The 22,778-nt window shown below is 44.6% G+C and overlaps 1 protein-coding gene and 1 long non-coding RNA gene across 3 annotated transcripts in view; one reads left to right on the forward strand and one right to left on the reverse strand.

The window, feature by feature from the left end:
• The window catches only part of RDH10 (retinol dehydrogenase 10), a 29,498-nt gene extending 14,815 nt beyond the window's left edge, over positions 1-14,683 (forward strand). For both annotated transcript variants that reach the window (XM_089335397.1, XM_002710636.6), the window contains exons 3-6: positions 10,114-10,212; positions 11,395-11,540; positions 13,087-13,218; positions 13,326-14,683. In XM_089335397.1, the coding sequence (XP_089191523.1) occupies positions 10,114-10,212; positions 11,395-11,540; positions 13,087-13,218; positions 13,326-13,449 (501 nt within the window). In that variant the 3' untranslated portion in view covers positions 13,450-14,683. The remainder of the gene's footprint in view (positions 1-10,113; positions 10,213-11,394; positions 11,541-13,086; positions 13,219-13,325) is intronic.
• On the reverse strand, positions 14,507-21,492 carry LOC149126241 (uncharacterized). Its single transcript, XR_016235739.1, has 2 exons — positions 21,243-21,492; positions 14,507-20,848 (listed from the first exon to the last, which is right to left on the reverse strand). It is a non-coding gene; the product is annotated as an uncharacterized LOC149126241 (long non-coding RNA).
• Between the last annotated feature and the right edge of the window lie 1,286 nt (positions 21,493-22,778).

The raw sequence follows: 22,778 nt of genomic DNA on the forward strand, positions 1-22,778 counted from the left end.
ATTGGAGTGGACAGATTCCCCAGGTTCACTCTACAGCCTTGGCCTTGGTCTAGGACCCAGAGGACTGCAGTGGCACTCCCTGGGGGCCTGTCAGAACCTCCATTTACTTCCCATCCCAGGCAATCCTTGTGCACATCAGAGTTTGAGGAGAAATTGTTCTGCTACACTTATTTTCCTTCCTGCTTTCTCAAAATATCTGCCCCCAACACACACACCTTTAATTTTCCCTGAGCTAGCCAGCCCTTTAGGAATCTTGTAGGCTAGGAAAATATTAGGCCCTGCCTTCTGGGGGGAGGATTCAGGTCTAGTGTCTAAAAGGAAGAGTCTAGGTGCCCTCTAGCTTACTGTTCCTTGCTGCTGTGCCCAGGATGGAGTTGCCACAGCCACAGTGCAGTCAGGACCCTGCACTGTGGAGCTGTGAATGACTGGCAGGAGTTAAGATGAGGCGGGAGAGCTCCCCATCCAGTGCCTGCACATTGTCAACATTTAGTATTGTTGGTTGATTGAAACAATGTGTCTCACCTGAATTTGCAACTCTTAAAAGGAGATTTCCTTTTTTGTTCTCACAATTGAGTACAACATTTTTGGTGGTGCTTTAGCCAGAGTTGTGATTGCTCAGTGATTAGAGTCATCTTCTGTTTTATTTTGATATTATTCTTCTGTGAGGTCCCTAGCCTGTAGCAGACTGGCTATTAGGCCAGCCCTGTTGTCCTTCAAAGATATTTCTTACCAGTGGAATGGTTGTTTGAGGTATAGAAACTAAAAGTGATGAGATTGTTGAGCCCATGTATAAGTCGTGGTTTTTTTTTTCCAGACAAGAATGTATTGCAGACCTAAAATATGTCATTCCAATGTGAGAACTAGAGCTTAGGAGAAAATCACACTGGAATATATGGAATTTACTTTGCGAGTATGCATGTTGCCTCTAGAGAGAGGTTCTCTTGGGGGTGATTTTGCCCCCGGGGATGTTGGCAACATCTGGAGACACTTTTCTTGTCAGACTGGTGGAGCTGCCTCTGGCTTCTTTCGAGTAGAGGAGAGGCCAGGGTTGCTGCCAGACAGCGTGGGGCACCCAGGACAGCCCCATGACATAAAACTACCCAGCTGGAAATGTAATGGTGTTGACACTGAGCAACTCTGTTCTAGAACACTGGTTCTCCAACCTGGCTGTATATTAGACACGGCCAGGGCATGTGGCCTCCATATGCCTGATTCTCTCCCATGCAGATTCAGGAATGGTTGGTGTGGGATGTGGCCCGGGCCCAGAGTATAAGCGTCCCAGGTGATTCCAAGAACTACTGACTTACAGAAAAGGCTTCTGTCATCCTTAAGGTTCTTTAAGAGGCTCACAAAGTTTGTTTTTTAACAATTTAATTTAATATGTATTCCTCATAGACCTTTGGGTGAGTCCTATGTTGCTGTTGTGCATGTTTAAGGACAAAGTACATTCTCAAGAGTAACCTCTTGATTATATTGGTCCTTCATTTAGGTAAAAATTTTAATATTTTTAAAGGCCCCACAGATAGCCGAGAAGAACCTGAACTATTTACACTTACGAATTATAAGTGATGTGTCAAGGGGATGTTGCTAGACTGTACTGTTGAAACAGGGGCAAAGGACCATGCCACTTGGGGCAGCCTAAGCAGTGGCTACACTTATGCACAGGTGAGTCTGCCCCATGGAAGTGGTTCCTTTGACTAGAGCAGAACCAAAACCTCTGCCCTTGGAAGATTTTTTTAGGGCCTATTTATTTAATTTATTTGAAAGGCATAGAGGTGGATTTTTTTTTTTAAGATTTATTTTATTATTTAAAAGGCAGAGTTACAGAGAGAGGGAGAGACAGAGAGATATCTTCTATCCACTGGTTCACTCCCCAAATGGCTATAATGGCGAGGGCTGGGCCACGCCAAAGCCAGGAGCCAGGAACTTCCTCTGGGTCTCCCATGTGGGTAAAGGGGCCCAAGAACCAAGGCCATCTTCTGCTTTCCCAGGCACATTAGCAGGGAGCTGGAATGGAAGTGGAGCAGCTGGGACTTGAACCAGTGTCCATATGGGATGCCAACACTGCAGGCAGTGGCTTAACCCTCTATGCCACAACACTGGCCCCCAGAGATGGATCTTTCATCCACGGGTTCATTCCCAGATGCCATCAACAGCCAAGCCAAAGCCAGGAGCCAGGAACTCCATCTGGGTCTCCTATGTGAATATCAGGAACCCAGGTGCTTTAGCCATCATCTGCTTCCTACCAGGCACATTAGCCGGAAGCTGGAATGTGAAACAGAGGAAATACTGGATTCAGGCACCCCTATATGGAATGCAGGCGGTCCCCAAGTGATAGCTTATCTGTCTTTATAGTAATTTCTGAGCTGTGATTTGAATTTGCAACAGAGCAAAGGGATTAATGACAGCTTGTTGTTTGGCAGGAACTTTGCACTGTTGTAGGTTATTTTCATTATTCCATGAAAGTTATTAAATAGAGGGAAGGGCCCGAGCTGAAGGGAAGTCACTGAACACTCTTTTGATCATGTAGGGCCTCGTCAGGGCACGGGTCAGGGGAAATGGCATTTCACAGTGCTCAGCGTTCAATGTTTGATGCCTTGAGCTTCCACAGACCCTGCTAAAGCCAAAAAACAGCAATTATTTTTTATAGATAAGAAGCATGGATTCAAGTTATAGTATGCTAAAAGGCGCAGCCATAACATCATATGAATATTTAATGAGTAGATATTTTTACTGATCACCAAATGCTGCAACTCACTAATGGAGCTGGTACCTTACTCAGTCATTTATGAGAGTCTTAGGCAAGTAATTACCTCAGTGTTACGACTTGTATTTTGAATGCAAAGTAAGAATAGAAGAAAAGAATTACTGAATATAAATCTTAACATTTTGACCTAAAAGACCCTGGACACCCCTCTTTTTGTCTCATTCTTCTTAAATGAGTTAAATCAAGAGTCGAGAGGTCAAGTAACAAAAGGAAGGTTAAGTAATTGGCAGTCAGGACCACATGGATTTCTGGATTCCAAAGCCCAGTGTACTTTCCAGGCAGATTAAGTTTTAAGTCACCTCATTTCTGGTATTTCTGTATTTTGAGCCCTAAAATGCAAGAGAATGTTGTTATCTGAGTGGCAGTCTTGGGGTACATTCACTACAAGCTTTCACAGTGGGAAGACAAGTTAATGAAGCATTTATTTTTGCTGAATAACTGATGGTGTCATCATCTAGGTGTCCATTTGAAAGGCCTGGACCTTTTATTAGCTTCTTGGTTGCAGGGCAACCGTAGGAGTATTCCTGTGCATGTGTGTTACGTATTAACTGCTGGTGCCATTCAAATGTTAAACTAATGCCAGTAACCTCACAGTAATTTGTGTTTTCTTAAAGGATTCTAAATATAACATTTGTACAAATTTGACTATTTAGACTTTTTTTTAAGTCTGTTCTTTATCAAAAGAGAATGTCTTTTCTCAGTCTGTTAGAAATTAAGATGAACATTTTGTTAAGTCTGAGAGAGTAGTTCCAGGCTTTAAATGGGGTTCTATTGCACAATAGGCCAGGGGCCTTTCTGTCTACAAACATACCCACACAGCAAAAGGGAAGAAAGGCTGTCATGATATCATGCAGCTACAAGGATGTTAGAATTTCTGCTGTCAGCTGCAGCTAAAATCTAAGTCAAAAAAATTGCTAGCAAACATTGGTTTAAGCTTTGTCTCCTAATTAAAGATAATTTGGTAATAAAGATGGTTCTTTTCAAATAATACTTTCTATGGTCAAATTAAAACTTTTAAAGTCCAATATATTTATTAAGTAGATACCTTTATATCTGCTACAAATAGAGTATTTAGCCGCATGTTCCTTACCCCAGTTAGCTGGTGGCACGTCATGGCACCATCTTTAATCTTTGAACACATAAATGATTTATCCTTTTTGCCTTTTTAACACAGTTCACTGTAATTCAGCACCTTCAAAAGTTTGTCCTGTTGAATCATAGTTTTCCAGGAGCCATGACTGAGCTCTCAGAGAAGAAGGCCACCAGATGTCATTTTATATGTATAAATAAGCTTTGCCACAAGGCAAACCCTGAGAAAATCTCTTGGTCTCTTCTAATTCTAAATTCTCTGAAGTCTCCTGGCTCAAATGTATTATGAGTCACCCTTTGTGTTCCTTTGTGATTCTGGTAAAGATAAGTTACTCTGGTAGCAACACTGACAGAAGGAACAAAATACCAAAGGAACATTGTATGAGCATTTGGAGGGGTGCTCTTCGCATTTCCAGCTGGAGGTGCTTTGTCCTGTACTATCTTGACTAGAATCCTTTATTTCAGATTGTATAGATGATGTTATTTGGAGATGCTGAAAACCATCGAACTTACACCAGAAAGATGTACCTTGTATGTGTCAGTGGTGTTAATCCTTTCCCTGGCATAATTTATGGTCCTCTTTGGGAACAAATGTCTTCTTTGTTTCTTGGACATTAAAACGAGATAAACACTTAGGAACGATTTTCATAAAAGATACTTTTTCTTGAATTGATCACAGGAAAGTTGTGCAAATGCACATAAAATACAGTATGAAATCTTTTCCTACTAGGAGAAATTAACTTTGCTTCTCCCTTAGTGTCTGTGAAACTGGGATTGCTTACAAATACTGATTGTTTACATACACCTTTAAGATTCCATCCATCTAAAAATTTCCAGTCAGACTTTGCCTGATACCACATCTCTTCACATTCTCTTTTGTTTAACTTTAGGCTAATTTGTCCTGACACTGCAGCTGCAGGCTGCACACAGGCCAGTCTGTCATTAAGAGCACCAAGAATGATCTGGAAGTCGGAACTGTTGGAAGTTAATCTGGCGTAAACCTAACTTTCAAAGATTTCTCGAGCTGTGACATGTCACGTCTATGTGCAGTCACTTACACTTCTGTTTAAGAAATTCTTGCTGATACTATAAATGTGACCTTTACAGTTATCTTTCAAAGTGCCCGGTGCTTTGAAGAGGAACCCTGAGGAGCTGTGGAGGTATTCAACTGGTTAAACATGTTTCCTAGGAATGTCAGTGTCCATTCGAATGTCCTCCTTTTATTTTCTTAATCACATAGCAACCAGGCAGCTGGTGGCCAATTATAGTATTGGAACCTTGTGATAAAATTAATCACAAATAATCAGAGGTCTAGCTCAATACTTTATACTTAGTAATTAAGAGGATTTTTTTTCTTTTGCAAATAAAATGTCTTTTTTAAAAAGATTATTTATTTATTTGAAAGGCAGTGTTCAGTGAGAGGGGTAGAGATGGGGAGAGAGATCGTCATCCATTAGTTCACTTCCCAAATGGCTACAACTTTTGAGCCAGGCCAAAGACAGGAACTTCATCTGTGTTTCCCACATGGGTGGCAGGGAGCTGCTGTTTTCTTAGGCACATTAGCAGGTAGATGGATTGGAAATAGAGCAGCCAGGATCCAAATCAGCACCCATACATGCTGCTGGCATCACAGGCAGCAGCTTAACCTGCTCTGCCACAAGGCAAACCCTGAGAAAATCTCTTGGTCTTTTCCAATTCTAAATTCTCTGAAGTCTCCTGGCTCAAATGTATTCTGAGTCACCCATATTTTCATAAAGACAAACTAGATTTCTGTCTTTGTTTCCTAAATGTTCAAATAAGAGAACATAGCAATGGATTGCAATTTCCTAGCCTAGCAAACCTAGCAACATCTAGCAAACCTTGCCAACCACCATGGGCACCAACTAATTCTGGAGGCTGATTTAATGTACTGCCTGTAGAGATCCATTAACTAGTTGGTAACTCCTAACCTAGATTATCCATCCTTAAAGTTGACATAATACAACAGTCCTGTTGATTGATGGGTTTTCTGAGTTACCCTCTCAGATCCCCCCATGAAAGCACATGCATGAATTTATACTTAAGCCTTCTGGGTATGCATTTCAGATTTGCCTTTAGTGTTCATCTAATGATTCTCTGAGACAAAGATCATGAACCTTAGCATGAACTGACTGGTGTCATGGCAACTAGCACTTCACCTTTTGCTGGTCCCCACCTCATACATGCTACAATATTTGTGCACATTAATAATTCATTGCAATGTGCCAGATTTCTTTGTGCTGTCAAGCTATGTCAAGGACAGAATATGCTGTGCTATCTCAGATGTCATCTACCAGACTGTTGAGGGCAAGACTAATTAGAAAGGAAAACTAGTCAGGTTACTTTGGAAAATCCCTGAAAATGTGATGCTTTCTAGTTACCCGTTTATAGCATTTTTTCTTGCAAAGTTAGGAACAGAATTAGTGTTGATCAAAGTTTGTTTAATAATGCACTGTAGACCTCAGGCAGGCGTTTGCTTGTGAAAATGTCATATGAGCAGTCATTGCTTGCGTCCATTCAGGCAGCAAAGAAAATGATTAACAGCCTTAGTCATATGCACAAGGCTCCTACGGGAACCCTGAGCACAGGCTGCAGAGAGACCTCTGTGGTGCTCAGGCAGATGCGCTCATCCCAGGCTTGCCTTTGCCCCCAGACAGAATTGGGGCCCAGGACGTGTTTGAAGTGAGCCTTGAAAAACAAGCAGTCTGGGTTCAAAGACTGATAGGTACACCTTACAGTACCTTCAACAATTTGTGTGTTGTTGACATCATCATCATAATTGCAGCATTAACCTTTCCAAATAAAGAATATGGGCCTTTGTCTTGATGTAGAACATGCACAGCCACATTGGCTTGCATTTGTACAGAAAGCCACATGTGTCCCTGATTAGGCACACAAATGACACAGTCTTAAAGTGAACACTGATCCACCATTACTTTAGAAAGAAACTGAAACAAAAACCTCCTCTCAAAAGAAACCAACCGACCAACCTGTGTCACACTTTACTAGCTACTTCAAGTTGAAACATATTTCCCTGAAAAATATGTGTATAAACTGCAATTAGAAAAGACTTTAGTCCCATAGCCATATTTGGGTTTTTCTTTTTTCACCCCATTTTCTCTCTTCCTTTGAATATAAAACTGGTAGTTTAACTGCCCTCTAAACAACCTTTGGAGGCAGGGACACAGGGCAAAGCAGCCCCAAATCACATTTTGGAATCGCAACTACAGTACCCTGCTTATGTGACAGATGCATTGGAACTGCCATACATTTGATGCACGGGCTTGACCCAGTTAGCTCCAGGTGAGTGTGAAAGCTGTTCAGAGACAGGAATGGGACCAGCTCCTGTGGTACTCTTTATGCACCGGCAACCTGGATGTAATGGATGTTCAAGAATTATTTGTTGAATGGATAAGGGGAGGAGAATGGGGACATTAATCAGTTTCAAAAATTGCAACAATTTAACTTAAAAACATTTACAGACTTGTTAATCTATCACCTACCTTTATATGGTGCCAGGGATTTAGGTTAGTTATTTAATACCTGTTGGTCGGTGGGTGGAGACCAAAGTGCCTGAATACTGAGAAATCCACTGAGCTGCAACCCAGTGGGATGTCTGTGTTTCTGGTCAGAGCCAGCCACCACCTAGAATTAGAGCAGACACTGGCCACAGAAACAAGCACGGGTCAGAGATGCAGATTTGTCAGGAGGCCAATTAGCAAACTCTTGCTAGTATTTTAGGTTGTACACAGTTTCTTAGAGTTTCATCTTGAGTCCTTGTACTTACCTATATTGAGAACTTTTATGATAAATAGGATCCTTCATGTTGAGTTTACTCTCATCGTCCAAGACTCGGTGAGCTTTTTTTTTTTTTTTTAAGATTCATTTATTTATTTGAAATGCAGAGTTACAGAGAGGCAGGGGCAGAGAGAGAGAGAGGTCTTTGATCTGCTGGTTCACTCCCCAATTGACTGCAACGGCTGAAGCTGTGCCAATTTGAAACCAGGAACCAGGAGCTTCATCCAGGTCTCCTATGCAGGTGCAGGGGCCCAAGGACTTGGGCCATCTTCTGCTGCTTTCCCAGGCCATAGCAGAGAGCTGGATTGGAAGTGGAGCAGCTGGAACTCAACCAGAGCCCATATGGAATGCCGGCACTGCAGGTGGTGGCTTTACCCGCTACGTCCAGTACCGGCCCCAGCTTACAATATTTTAACTTAAATCAACTGTAAGTTGAAGAGCATCTGTACTTAGAAATGAACTCTGGTTAGCATCAAGTATAAATATTACAGATGTTAGCTAATCTGGAAATAATTAGACTTGATTACTTAAGGATATATTTTCTGGTTTAGTTTGGAATATATAAGCTTTTTTGTGGTATTAACTTTACTTCACTTCTGTGATTTAATGTAAGTTATGGAACCTAAAGTTGAATCTATAATGAACTCAAGTACCATTTCTTTCTGGTACTTTCTGAGTATCAGGTAGACCAAGATAATAGCTTCTCACAGTTACGCTAACCACCCCTGTTTACTCTTACAAAGAAATAAAATCAAGCGGACATGAGTGCCTCTCTTACGTCAGCATTGTGCCAAGACCGTGCAGCAATGGGAAGTGTGTTTACTTGCTTTCCTCCTCAGTGCCTACCTCAGTACTTGGAAGACTGATCTGTGTCTTCCAGCTTTAGCTGTAAGACGGCCAAAATCAAAGCATCATAAAACATAGTTACATGATATAGACAAGGTCAGATTGGTCCAGAATAATATTAGGTAAAGGCTTAATTCTCAAAGAATTATTGGGAGACTAGTGATTATAATTACTATAAAACACTTGAAAAGTTTTTATTAAACATTATTAATACATGATTAATATTGCACTTTGATTTGAGAAGTGCTGGAGGTTGGACTGTCAGAGTTCCTGGGTAAAAATGCACAGGTGGGAATAAGCATGATATGAGCTACCGATAAGAGACTCAGACAGGGTATGAGTTAGGGGTAGGGGGCCATGTGAGGACCTAGGAGACAGGCCAGGAAAAATGTGAGGCACTTCCCAGAGACTCATCAGGCAACTCTGCATCCTGGACCGGAGCAGGGAGAAACTTCAAAATTAATAGAATCCCTGTTTCTGGTCTTGTATGTGTAGAAGTCATCGTAACAAATTGGATATTCATGCAAAAACTCAGGGATGCCTTTATAAAGCCCGGAAATCCTCTGGGAAGGGAACGCAACTCTTTTTTATGTCTGCTGTGTCGTGTTTTGTTTTCTTTTTTAACTTCATAAATCATGGGAAGCTGTGTTGGCAGCAGGCTATAACTCAGCTGTAGACAGATTGCTCTTTGCTGCTTTCTTTTAAGAAGCAGGTTATAAAACTGTTGGGAGCCTGGTAGAGTAGTTAATAGATCATCTTAAGCAATTTGAAGTAATTTTTTTATACAGTCTTGCATTTTGAAGGCAGGATAGCTAGAGGGGGGGAAGGGAGTTTAGTGAATAAAATAATCATTGTTGCCTCTGAGTTCACCACCTAGAACTTACTTCTACATGTTCTGTACTCCAAGTGGCTGGTCACCTGCCTCTGTGGGAGACTCTGCGGTGAGCCCCACAGTGGAGCGGGAGCCTGCAGAATGCTACAAGCTCTTGTCAGTGCAGAATTGGCATTGTGACACATGTTTCATTAACATAGCTCTGTACTTTTGCTGTTTCTTGGCATCTTAAAATACTTCACTTCCTGCTAATGCACTTTGGCAGTAAGCCTTTGGATGCTGGAGCATGATGCTGGACTATCCCTTCATTCATGGGCCTGTTACCATTTAGACATTACCAGAGGTAACGTTAATGCCAGGCACCTGTTCCTGGGCAGGCAGGAGGTCTCTCACAGACAAGGAGATCGCCACACCGAAGTCACCAGCGTGTGAATAGATCTGACCTGGGAGTAGTTTAGATTAGCAGATAACTCACGTGAAAGGTCTGCTTTTCATCTCTGGACTTTGTCTCCAAAAACTTGTATTATAGTCTTGTTGGTCAAGGCTTACAATAGGCCTGACATGCCAAAGATATGGTGCTAAGCTAATCAGCTACTTAAAAAGAATCTTCTCTTTTGGGTTAATGTAATATATTTTTAAACAAATTGGGAAACATAACATTGTGTGGGTAATAAAAGTCAATTTTATGATCTTGGACTGAGTTTTAAATGAAACCCATGCTATTGCTTCTAAAGTTTAAACTCTTTTTTTTAATTTTTTTCAGACCACTAAAGCCTTTCTTCCTACAATGCTGGAGATTAATCATGGTCATATTGTGACAGTTGCAAGTTCCTTGGGATTATTCAGTACTGCTGGAGTTGAGGTTTGTCAGATCGAAAGCATTTCCTTCATTCAGGCGGTTTATCTTGTGATGAATACACAGGGATCCTAAGGAGTGTACCTGCTGCCTATGCATTCCTAAGAGCACTCTGCCTGTGTGTAGGATGCTCCCCAGTAACCCAGGGCCAGCTGTTGAAATGGAATTTCACCTTTCCTGCCATAAAAGCATTTAAACTAGTTTAACAAAGCAGCAATAGCAGGAGAAGTAGATGGCACAGTCCTCAGTAAGCCCCATTTTCACTAGCAGCTCCGTCTGGTGACAGTAGGAGGCACAGGGTCAAGAATAGGACCAGGGAGGGCCATGGCAGTGCTGTGGGGAGCAGATAAATGAGGCCAAAGGTTCACATTCTGTTTTGGTCAACTTGCCAAGAGTGAGCTATCTCCTATTAGCTCATCAGATGAGGTAGTTATAGCCCATGTCAGGTGTCCTGCAGTGGAGGATTGTAGAACTGGATTTCATCAATCCCTATTCTTCAACATTTTTGGATTATATAGCGTGTGTGCAGGATATGTTCTGTGCTGTTTGTCCTATGGGTGTCTGTAAAATGGAAAACATCACTCCTTGCAAGTATGCATGGGGACGTGGGATAGATAGCTTCTACACCCAGAGGATTTGTATTTCCATTCTCAATCTGAAAACAGGTCATGGACAAGAGCTTTCTGTTTGGTTAAGTTCTAGTTTAAGTTTGCAAGGTGTAGTTACATTTGATTTCACCCTAAAAAAGAAAGACCATAAATTATAAGTAAACTAGACTTGCCTTTGTTCTTCTTGCATTAATTTAGCCAAACTGGTTTTGCAGTCTCCTCTGCTGAACAAGAGACCATTTGTAAATTTTCCAGACACTTCAAAGTGAACCTCTCTCCGTTTTTAACTTCAGCTTGTTAGCTCTCACAGAATCCTTTGTGTTGACCTCCCAGAGTAATACGATACTCAGTTGATGTGGCAAAAAGTGTTCATCTGTTTCTGCTGTTGCTCTGAAAATATTATTTCTGCACTGAACCACATCAGATACCTGTCCTTTAAAATGGTTTCCCTTTCTCTCCTTAGTCACCTGTAACCTTTTGTTTCAAACATCTCACCATAGTAGTAACGGGACCAGGGAAGCTGCAAGTTGGTCGCTGGCGGTGCGTCTCTTAGTATTTCTATTCTCTGTCCTCCAACCAGGATTATTGTGCCAGTAAATTTGGAGTTGTGGGTTTTCATGAATCCCTGAGCCACGAACTAAAGGCTGCTGAAAAGGATGGAATTAAAACCACCTTGGTTTGCCCTTACCTTGTAGACACTGGCATGTTCAGAGGCTGCCGAATCAGGTCAGTGTGAACCTATCTTATTACTGATTAAAAAAAGAATAATACTAGGAGAATATGTGGAATTGGATCTTCAAACATAGTCAGCCTTGTCATTTGTCCATTAGCCTTTAGTTTTCACTGGTCAGGGTGGGGAAGGTTTGTCTAATGGGTGTATGAGATTGACAAGTGTGGCACTGCTGCCACACTGATACTATCTTGCAGAAATTAGTCGACTCATGAGACAGGAAGTGTCTTCTCTACTCCTTGAAGGAGAAAACAAATACCTAGGGGGCTTTAGAAACTATATCTTTAGGAGCTTATTTTGTTGATTTAGTACGAGTGTTGGTAAACAAAGGCTCCAGAAGAAAATTCGTTGGTGTGGCTTTGGTTTGGATATGCAATAGTGTCACCGTCAGAACTAACATGCCTTTTTTGCAAAAAGACCTTCAAATATTACACTCCAGATTTGGAGACATCCTTTTAGTGAAAAGTGTAGATTCCCTCTGACAGAGTGAAGAAACCGTTAAGATTTAGTGAAAATGAAATAAAATATTCACATGCTTAGAAAGGAGAGGGGAACTATAAATGTCAAGTTACAACTGACTGGAGCTCAGCAGAATAAACAAAACCATGAATCATTAAGAGGACACTTGTGAAGACATGCTTACTTTGAGATCTTTGCATGGGTGAATTTGAAAGGCAAAAGCAGATGACCAAACCAGTTCCCTGTTGGTCAGGAGCCATTCTTAACACGCACTGAGCTGAACAGGCAGCCGAGGAGGAGGAGGAAGGTGATTTGAGTCACTCTGTCTGAGGCTGGCCTCAAGTCTGAACTGCAAGATGAACTCCAGCTCTGCTTCCCATCGGCACAGGTGCATGCATGTGCTGGTTTGGTTTTCCCCCCTTGTGTCCCTGAGCACCAGTTGCTGAGGGACTTGAGGAGCTCTGTGTCCTATTTAGCTTAGCAACAGGTGCAGGCGTCCAGAGCTTTGGTGTGGGACAAGGAAGGGTAAAAGGAACGTATTGCGTTATTGCATCATTTTCGACATGTAACTTCAGTGAATGAAACTGAAGGTAGGATGTCTATATGTTCTTCATGTAGAGAATTTATCTCAGCATCCCCTAGTCACGCATCTTGGAAAGTGTACAGCTGACTTCCTCAAAGAGGCTGTGCCAGTATTTATGTACCCATTTTAACCACACCTCACACTGAAAGCTTAGCATCCAGTCTGGGTTTAGCGTTGGCTGTGCCAAACACCCTCTCTTTTTTATACTGAAAGCAAAAAATAGAAAAATAATATGAAATATGTTTTAAGAACATGACTTTCTTGACTCTGTGGGAAAGTAGGGAAGTTTTGCTTTTTCTTTCCTAACTTATTTTCCAGACTGCACAAATAGATTGTGTTCTTAGTAGGAGAATATGGAAAAACAAGACTATGAAGAAAATAAGGTGCACCCCAAATCTCACTGGCTCAGTTGATAGTGCAGTCAATGTTTTGATGTGTATTTCCAGTGTCTTCCCTGTTATGTTAATTCTTCATTTCATTTTTGCATCTGGAACTTTCAGGAAAGAAATAGAGCCTTTTCTGCCCCCTCTGAAGCCCGACTACTGTGTGAAGCAGGCCATGAAGGCCATTCTCACAGACCAGCCCATGATCTGCACCCCCCGCCTCATGTACATCGTGACCTTCATGAAGAGGTAAACGTGACAGTTCCCTCGTGGATCGGGTCTTTCCCTACCTGCCCCAGTAATCTTAAGCAACGCAGGACGACAAGTTTACTAACAAAGGTGCCTTTCCTTTCCAGCATCCTTCCTTTTGAAGCAGTTGTGTGCATGTATCGGTTCCTAGGAGCGGACAAGTGTATGTACCCTTTTATTGCTCAAAGAAAACAAGCCACAAACAATAATGAAGCAAAAAATGGAATCTAAGAATCTTTTTGTATGGAATATCATTTCTATTAGAAGACGATCAAGATGTTTCAGTCCAGTGCACATCAGCATTACTGACATTCTCTGGATTCTAATCCTGTGTTGACTTTTTTTTTAATCAACTTTTTAAAAAAAAATAAAGTGTAAATTAACTGACTAGAGTACTCGGAAAATGTGATCAGTAAAAGTGAGCTTAGGTTATTGCCAGTTAGGGTCCTTTAAGACAGAACCCTAAAACGAGTCCAATCTTTACACAAGCGCTGTGTGACATCTTTGGACTATCATTCTTTTTTAATGAACAGAAATTCTAGAAGTGATAACTACAGTGTGTTTCACTTGAGTGATTTTTTAAATTTCCGTAGAGTCTCTTCATTTTTGTTAAACTCTCACCAGCTGACATCCTTGGGACTTCAAGGACTGGTAGTGCTGTACTTTCTTCTGTTTTCTAAGTTTCAGTTTTGCAAAGCCTATGTGGCTTTTCCCGGTGTTTGTGTGTTCAGCTGTTTTAAAAAGGAGTTCTGAAATCTCCATCCATTCGGAGTAAATGGTGTCCGAGGGTTACAGTGAAGGTAATCATGTCTCTCTCTTAAAAGTCAGAGTGACTGAAGCATTAGCTACATTTTAAATTTTCTCTCCGAGATGCTTCATGGAGTATCTGGAGACCTAGGTATCCGCAAAGATCATACGTTTTCTACCTATGAATTTTGCTGCATACAGAAAGTGCCCTTTCCTCAGGAAGCTGGCTGTGTTTCCTTTCTTCGAATGGACTCTTACCTAGAATACATAGCAGCTCTGCAGAGAAACGGTTTCTAAAAGTGGGAACTTTGACGGTGAAAAGTCCCCATTTCTGTGCCAACTATGATCAGCGAGGGGAAAGTCTCATCCTGTGGAGTATGTATGGAAGGGTGTAAAGATTCTTTTGAAAGGTTTATTCACATTGTAGAACAGCAAATGACATTTTTACAGTATTTTTTTGTAAAGCAAACTATTTTGTGCCTTGAATTTGGTATATGTGTATTAGTGAAACATTGTAAAAGTGAACTTCTACCTCTGTATCTAAATGTATACCATCCACCTGTAAATTACTATAAACTATTATGTGATTGCTTTTTTTTTTTTTTTAGAATGTCTTGTTTAAATAGTGACCAATGTTTAAGGCTATTAAAATAAGCCAACTTTTACTAATTGGGAAGTTTTATAAAGGACTGATTAAATTTAAAGAATTAACTTACAAGCCACTGACTGAGTGATTATTAGCAACGTTATATGGAAAATCATTGTGCTGTCTTTTCTGTGCCCTCTCCTGCCTTGTGTAAAGGAAAAAAAGTTTAACTAGGACAGACGTTAACAATGTAGGGTGCCATGCACTCAAATTTCCGACGTGACACCCACCTGCATGAGAGGCTTTATCCAGGGCTTGCTTATGCCGAGAGCAGGAAAGCAGGAAGACTCCACTACCTGTGCCTTCAGCTGGCTACACCACAGATCACATCTGCACTGCGTCCACACACAGGAAGGTGCCGGCTCACTGCTCACACTCATCTTAAGGACCAGTTATTAATGATAACCCAGCCTTGAGGCTGTGGTGCCGATTGAGGCATTGCCTGCCTCTTAAGTTTCAATCATAGATGTAAGTAAGTACTTTGAAGTAGTCTTCCAACAATGTGGGGTGGGAACAGACATTCGCAGAGGTTACCCAGGTCTGCCTCCCAGCTGGCCTGGAGCACATGCAAACCATCCTAGAGAAATTGGTCTAATTTAACAACCCATTTCTCAACACAAAACTCTTTCATTTTATTCTCTTGCATTGTCATTTCTACTTCTACATTTTTGTCACTACCCTTATAAGGTTATCCATCTCCAAGTTCAATAAGCCTAATTCATTTAACTTTTTTCGTTGCCACATTCTGGCTCAGTTTAATTACTTCTGTGGCTTTCCCTTGTATGTGGTCTAAGTTGTCTTTCCCATCCGGAGCTGTGGAGTTTGGGAGGGGATACAGTTGATGCCAGTTTAGAATTATGGGATTTCTATTACAGTGTCATGTCCCTAGTGGAGTGCTGCCATGCTCTGGGGTGTGTGTGTTGTTGTTGTTGTTGTTGTTCCTGCATGAAATCTTCCAGTCCAGCCTGCACACTTACGTTGAGAAACTCGTAATTGCCAAGGTTACTTTTCTGGCTGGTTATTCGTCTACACACACACCCCACCCCCACCTCAACATGAATGCTGACTTTAAATCTGTTCTCTTTTCTGTCATCTGGCCGTTCATGTGAGTGTTCAGGGCCACTGGGCTCAAGGCTGACCCCCTCGGGAGCATGGTTGCTATCCCCCTCCCTCCCCTACCACTACAGGCTCTGTCCTTCTCTCTAACCTTTCAATTAGTTTAATGATAATCATATTGAGTGGAACCCAGGAATCAAAAGTTTTCGAAGCCAGCAAAGATAAGTTCCAACTATTGTTTTCCCCCTTGATCTACCAGGTCTGCCGCTGTCACAAAAGATTAGATTAGCCTGACAGGACTGAGCCACATAAAGCCAGGCTGCTTTTTTGTGTTGTGTGTGTGTGTGTGTGTGTATGTGTGTGTGTTGAGTATCCTATTTCCTTGAAAGGCTATAGCTTTCAATCTTTTTTTCCCAAGTTAAATGTCTTTTTCAAAGTTTTCTTTTCCAGCTGGCAGAAATACTTCTAAATTGATGTTGACCTGAATCTTGGAAATTTGCTTTGTCCTCCAACAAAAAATAAAATCAGCAGGATTTGGGGAGGAGGGTAGTTCTTTCCATGCCAAATGTATTGCTTGTGTCTGATTTTAAAAAAAGGAGTGGGGAAATGAAGGCTGTAATGGGCCAGAAATGGCTGGGACACCGGTCCAGGGAGCACATAGTCGGCATTCATGCACGTGGGTATTGGCCGGGCCCAAGGGCCTATACCAGGGACTCACAAGGATGTGGGTGCACGTACCACAGGCAAACCTCAGAGGGCATAAGGTCTCTGCAAGGCAGGGAGGAGGCAGGTGGCACTTGGACAAGCCTGGCAGGCTGATGATGCAGCCAGTGGAGTTAGGAATAGGAGTTTAGCCATCCCAGGGAACCAATCCTCAGGAAAGCCCTAGAGGTCAGTAAAGGAAGATTTATACACACTGTGGCTACAATCTAGAACAGGGAAGAGAGATGGCCTTCACTTGGGGATGAGGAGTGGGGTCTTCAGTTGATAAAGAAGACGATGCTACAGAAGTTGTTCCAGCAGAAAAGCACCATGCACAGAGTTGTGAGGTAATGGGGCCAATTAAGCTGGGGCAAAGAGAATTTCCAGACACAGGAGGGAGACCAGTGAGGAAGAGGCGCTGCAGCAGTGGCGCTGAGAGGTGACAAGGGCCTGCAAGAGGGGGAGCAGGAGACTCGGGCTGAACAGCTGCTTGCACAGAGAGTTATCCACCCCTCAGCTGGCTCATGCCTCATCTCCCAAGATAAGCCTAGTTGTCCTAAGTGGGAAGAGCCAAAGCCGAAAGCAGCGAGGTGCCGGGTGACAGTAACTGGCAGACAGGTGGACATCCAGCTCTGGTATGCAGCAAAGAAGTTGCTGCTAGGATTCTGGAGCCATCACCGAGAAGCCTGAAGTGAACAAACATGGTGGGGGGAGGGCGAAGCACAGACCGCACAGAGATCCAGGGACCCGACTCGGGGCACACAAGGGAGCAGCAGCAGCAGAAATCATAAAAGGTAACAGAGTACAGTCAGGAGGGGAACTTCCTCCTCCCTCTGAGAAACCAGACTAGAAACAATTATCTCCCCCGCCTGGACCCAATCCCCAGGCTGAGTCACACTGTAGAAACCTCAGGAAGGCCCAAGGAAAAGAGTCTGTGTGGCCAGCCCTGGGGCAGAGGCCCGCAAGGTGAAGGGCAGTGTTAACAGATAGCACATGGAGTCTTGAACCCCACTCGGGTTTCTAGTAACTGAATCCATTGTTAAAACGACCAAAGGAAACCTTCTTCCTAAGTGAAACCTGGAAACTGTTGTTCTTTGGCAGTTTTGTCTGCTTGGCCCCAGAAGCACGGGTTGCTTAAATGCACAAGCAGTGTTTCGTGAGAACCTTGGGGAAAAAAAACCAAAAGGCATTTCTAGTATCACCAAATGGATACAGAGTCAGTCAAATGAGCTGTTTTGAAGTATCAAAGAGACCAGACAGGACCAGCTTCTATCAGTCTGCTCAAAGAGATGGGCCGCCGTCTGCTCCCTGAAGCACTGAACTCAGGCCAGCCGAGACCTGCTCCGGGCAGGTCGAGGTCAAGGTGGACATGCCCTGTGCTTCCCAGCACGAGCTGCTATATATTAGGACACTTCATGGGGCCTGCACGTGTCTCCCAGTTCAGCTCTCTGGGGGGAAAGCCCTGGGAACGTGCACCCTCATAGACCGGGGCTTCTATTCATGGAGTAATTATTTTGCATTCCGTTTTGCTCGGTGTCTGGGGAGAATTCACACATTGTGTTTCAGGAGCTCCCAATAACCTCCGTAGCGGTGACTGCTGAAACCTTTGTTACCATGAGGCAAAAGCAAGGGAATTAATTGATTAGCAAGAAAAATAAAGCATCTTCAGTCCGGATTCTGAGTTTGAGCTTTTCTTGTCAAGGTGATTGAAACCATGCTGCAGGGAGAGATGCCTGTACATAGCCATGAAAAATGCCCTGTGCCTTGCCCGCACATCCTGGGTGGTCCACCTGGACACCACTCCGCAGGCCTCCCCTCCCCTCCCCTCAGGGGGAAGCTGAGCCTGGCTCCTCTGTCCTGGCTCTCCCGCCTGCCCGTGCACCGTCTCTCTGCCCAGCTCAGCTCATCTGAGTGGTCCCTGAGGCACTGTATGGAACAAAGATGAGATCCTGTTAGAGACAGCCCCATATCCAATCACTTGCTGTCCATATGAGAAGAGACACAGAAACACACAGGAGGTTGATGGCACATAACAACAGAGGCTGAGACTGGAACTGTACCAAGGGCCAGGAGCTAAGACAACAGGCAAGGGCCAGATTGTCCCTCAAAGCCTCCAAAAGGGAACAGATCCTGCAGCCCCCTGCATTTCAGAGTTCCAGCCTGTGACTATTGAAACCTGGGAACTATTGTGAAGCATGGTGTACCATGACTTCAAGCCACTCATTTGTTGCTCCTCTGCTACGGCCGCCTTAGCATGCTCACACACTCCAGCTCGGCCGTGAGACAGCCTGAGCTCAAATCCGGCGGGGCACCCTCACGAGCCATACGTGCTGGGCCCTGGTCGTCACCTGCAAGTCTGCGTCTCCTCGTGCATCAGCTGGGAATGACAGCAGTGCCTCTTTCAGGAGTTCCAGGAGGACTAGGAGAGGATACACACAGAGCACTTAGCCTGCGCCTCCCACACCTCATAAGTGTTCAGGAGGTTGCATTAGGTTGAATCATGAAATTGCTGTTACTCAACTGTTTTGACCCAGAAAAAAAAGCAATGTCATGTACTTCAGCCTAACAGGGATGATGGGGAGTGGGGGTGGTGACAGTTAATGGCTCTGTTTTGTGTTTCTGACAACAACGCTATGAACCAGGCCAATTCGGACACTCCTCGGAGTCAGCATAGGCCCTACAGGTCAAGGGCCCAATCCCACAGGACTGCCCTCACTTTAAATGCCCACCTGCAAATGAGGTCTTCTGGCCCCTGGAACATCTGTCTGGCTGACTACAAACTCGGGGATTCCCACAACCCCCCACTCAGATTCAGTAATTTGCTAGAGTGACCCAGAACCGAGAAAAACACTGTCCTGAGCATTACAGTTTGTCATAAGAGAATGCCGATGAGCAACGGGGTGGAGGCAATGCACAGGGCAAGGTGCATGGGAAAGGCCTGGAGTTCTGGGCCCTCCTGGCACCTCACTGTCCTCACCAACATAAGCTCTGTAGACCGCTTCCTAACGAGCGTGTTTTGTTTTCTATTTTTATTTATTTATTTTGAAAGGCAGGGAGAAAGAGAGAGAACAAGAGATCTTCCAGCTGCTGGTTCACCAGCTACAGCCCGGGCTGGGCCAGGCTGAAGCTAGGAACTTTATCTGGGTCTCCCATGTGGGTGACAGGCCCAAGCACATGAGCCATCAACTGCTGCCTCCCAGAGTGTGCATTAGCAGGAAGCCGATATTGGAAGCAGAGCCAGGACTGAACTCTAGGCCCTCCAATATGAGATGCGGGTACCCCCAAGCTGCATTAGAACCGCTGAGCCAAAAGCCAGCCCCTGTTCAAGAGTTTTAAATCAACATTGTATGACATAAACCTGATTGAGCAAATCATTAGCTCCAGGTGGATTAATTCCCTCTCCAGCCCCTCTACTCTCACCAATGGTGGGCTGGGAGGGACCTGGAAACTCCAACCCCTCCCTCGAAACTCTCCAAGGGCCCACCCAGTCAGGTCATTAGCATAATCTCAGGGATGGTGGGAAGAGACTCCCTGTGAATAATACAGCCACTCCCAGAAAATCAAAATGTTTTAGGAGCTCTGTACCAGGACCCAGGGCCAAAGACCAAACACATTGTTTTATTCTACCACAAACACCTAGTGTGTTGCAAAGAGTTATTTGTACATCTGAGGACAACGGTCCTAAAACCCCACATAGAGCCAAGCACACAGTAGGTGCTCCATAAATGTTGACCTGCATAACCCTGTGTGCTCTTCAAATACCCAGAGACCATCTTGTCTGGAAAAATGAATAGGTGGGGCCTGCGTTGTGGCACAGCAGATTAAGCTGCCACCTGTAGCACCCGGCATCCAATATGAGCTCCAGTTCCAGTCTCAGCTGCTCTGCTTCCAATCCAGCTCCCAGCTAATGTGCCTGGGAAGACGGTGGAAGATGGCCCAAGTGCTTCAGCCCCTGCCACCCATGTAGGAGACCTGGATGGAGTTCTGGCTCCTGACTTCAGCCTGACCCAGCTCCAGCTGTTGCAGCCATTTGGTAGAGTGAACCAGAAGAAGGATCTCTCTCTCCCTCTCTCTCTCTCAAATAAATAAAATAAATCCTTTTTTAAAATATATGAATGTGTTCAATTCTGTCTTACTCACTAGGAAACCAGAAACCATTCCTTGTGCTCTGTTGCTTCTAAGGGAGCTGGGAGAACAAGGGGATTTCCAACTGACTTGCCCTTTGACCCTCGACTCAGGTCAGCCTCACCTGGAAGAGGAAGGTTGCCAGGACAGCCCTCTCCCCACCTGCAGCTGCTGCAGAGCGAGTCCTCCCACGTCCTCAGAAAGTCTGGCCGGACTTGGGAAGTTCAGTCAAGCCAGAGTGAGCCAGGTTCCAAGAAGGACAAGCATTGAGGCCACCACAACGCCAGAGAGCTTCAGTCTGACCCCCATAAACACCATTCTCTCCTGGCTTGAAGTGACACTGCAAACTTTAACCTTTCAGGGAAAACAAAAAGAGTAACCAAAAGCCTCTCTCGGCCAGAAGCTACCTCCATTTTCTAGCTGTCTGCTCTGACCTTGCCAAAGGCTTGTTGGCATCACCCGTTTCCCTGGGATTCGCCATGGGCTGCGCAGGGTCTGTGAAACGACCCTGCAAGTGGAGCCCTAGCCCACTGCCCTCAGCATTCCTCCGGGGAGGCCCTGGAGGCGGCGTGCTGGTAAACGCAGAACCTGGCCAGGGAGGCAAGAAATGAAAACTGCTGTCGCGGAAGGAACTCACGGAGCAAAAGCTGCGGCCCCCGGGGACATCCCCTAACCACAGTTCCTCCAGCTGCTCTGACTTCCTGCCCCAGCACCGCCTGCTCCTGTCCCCACAGGCCTTTCTCCTTACCTGTTGCACACGCAACAAGGGAGCCCCAGAACGTTCCGGACAAGAGGGGTCGGCCAGCTTTCCCGGCTGTGCCTGAGCGCCTGGGGACGGGTTTCATTCGCACCTCGCTGAGCTGCACAGTAAGCAGTGCGGGCACTCCTGGCTGCTGCTCCGGGAGGAACTGTCGGTTGGAAATGATCTGCCTCAGAAGGGGAAGAAGTCGTATTTTGTGAATGGGGGGGAAGTGAAGTAACTTGGGGGACCAGTTAAATGCCAGCTGCGAAGGAAAGGCGAAGTTCTGGGAGACTCGAGGAAAAAAGCACAAAACAGCAGGCTTGCCAGGCTGGCCTGCTTTGCTCTCCCTCAGGGCCGGGGCCTGCAGGCCAAAGATTGCATAATCAGCTTTTGGGTTTCTAGTACATTCTTGTTGTATCAGGCCTCTAAAATCAAATGCATTTGTAAGTAAACCAATTACACATCAGAACATTGGGGAGGCAGAAAGATGAAAAAGGAGAGGTGAAACAGGCCTGTATTTCCAACTTCAAGTGGAACCTATTTAGGGAACACACTCTAGTCTTGGGGTGGGGAACCTTTTTTTCTGCCAAGGGCCATTTGGATATTTATAACAGCATTCCCGGGCCATACAAAAAATCATCAGCTTACAAGTCTGCCTACTATAGAGATATTGCATTTTGAGTCTGGCGTGCAGTTGCCTTGGCAGGGCCAGGGTGATGATTTCGTGGGCCTTATACAGCCTGCGGGCTGGACATTCCCTGCCTGCCTTGAAAGATCAGAACCCCAGGAGACAGCCGTCTGGCACGGTGCTGAAAATGCTGCTTGTGATGCCTGCATCCCATTATCAGCGTGCCTGGGAGTGCCTGCCCGGCTTTTTTTCTCTTAAGCTTTATTTTTATTGGGGCCGGTGCTGTAGCATAGCTGGTAAAGCCACCGCCTGCAGTGCCAGCATCCCACATGGGCGCCAGTTTGAGTCCCGGCTGCTCCACTTCCAATCCAGCTCTCTGCTATGGCCTGGGAAAGCAATGGAAGATGGCCCAAGTCCTTGGACCCCTGCCCACATGGGAGACCTCAGAGAAGCTCCTGGCTTCGGATTGGTGCAGCTGCGGCCATTGCAGCCATTTGGGGAGTGAACCAACAGATGGAAGACCTCGCTCTCTCTGCCTCTGCCTCTTTGTAACTCTGCCTTTCAAATAAAAATAAATCTTTTTTAAAAAATATTTATTTTTATTTGAAAGGCCAGGTGATAGAGAGGGAAAAGGAGAGAGAATGAATGAGAATCTTCCTATAACAGCTATGGCTGGGCCAGGCTAAAGCCAGGAGCTGGAAACTCCATCTGGGTCTCCCACATGGGTAGCAAGTACCCAAGTACATGGCACTACCATCCACTGCCTCCCAGGCACACGAGCAGGAAGCTGGATCGGATGCGCAGAGTATCAGGGACTCACCAGGTACTCTGACATGGAATGCAGGCATTCCAAGTATCAGCCTAATAGGCTGCATCTCAACACCGCCTCCCCTGCCCCTCATGTCCACGCCACT

Source organism: Oryctolagus cuniculus, chromosome 6 (genome assembly GCF_051225735.1).
Source record: "Oryctolagus cuniculus isolate XC-2025 breed Fujian yellow rabbit chromosome 6, ASM5122573v1, whole genome shotgun sequence".
Classification (NCBI taxonomy): domain Eukaryota; kingdom Metazoa; phylum Chordata; class Mammalia; order Lagomorpha; family Leporidae; genus Oryctolagus; species Oryctolagus cuniculus.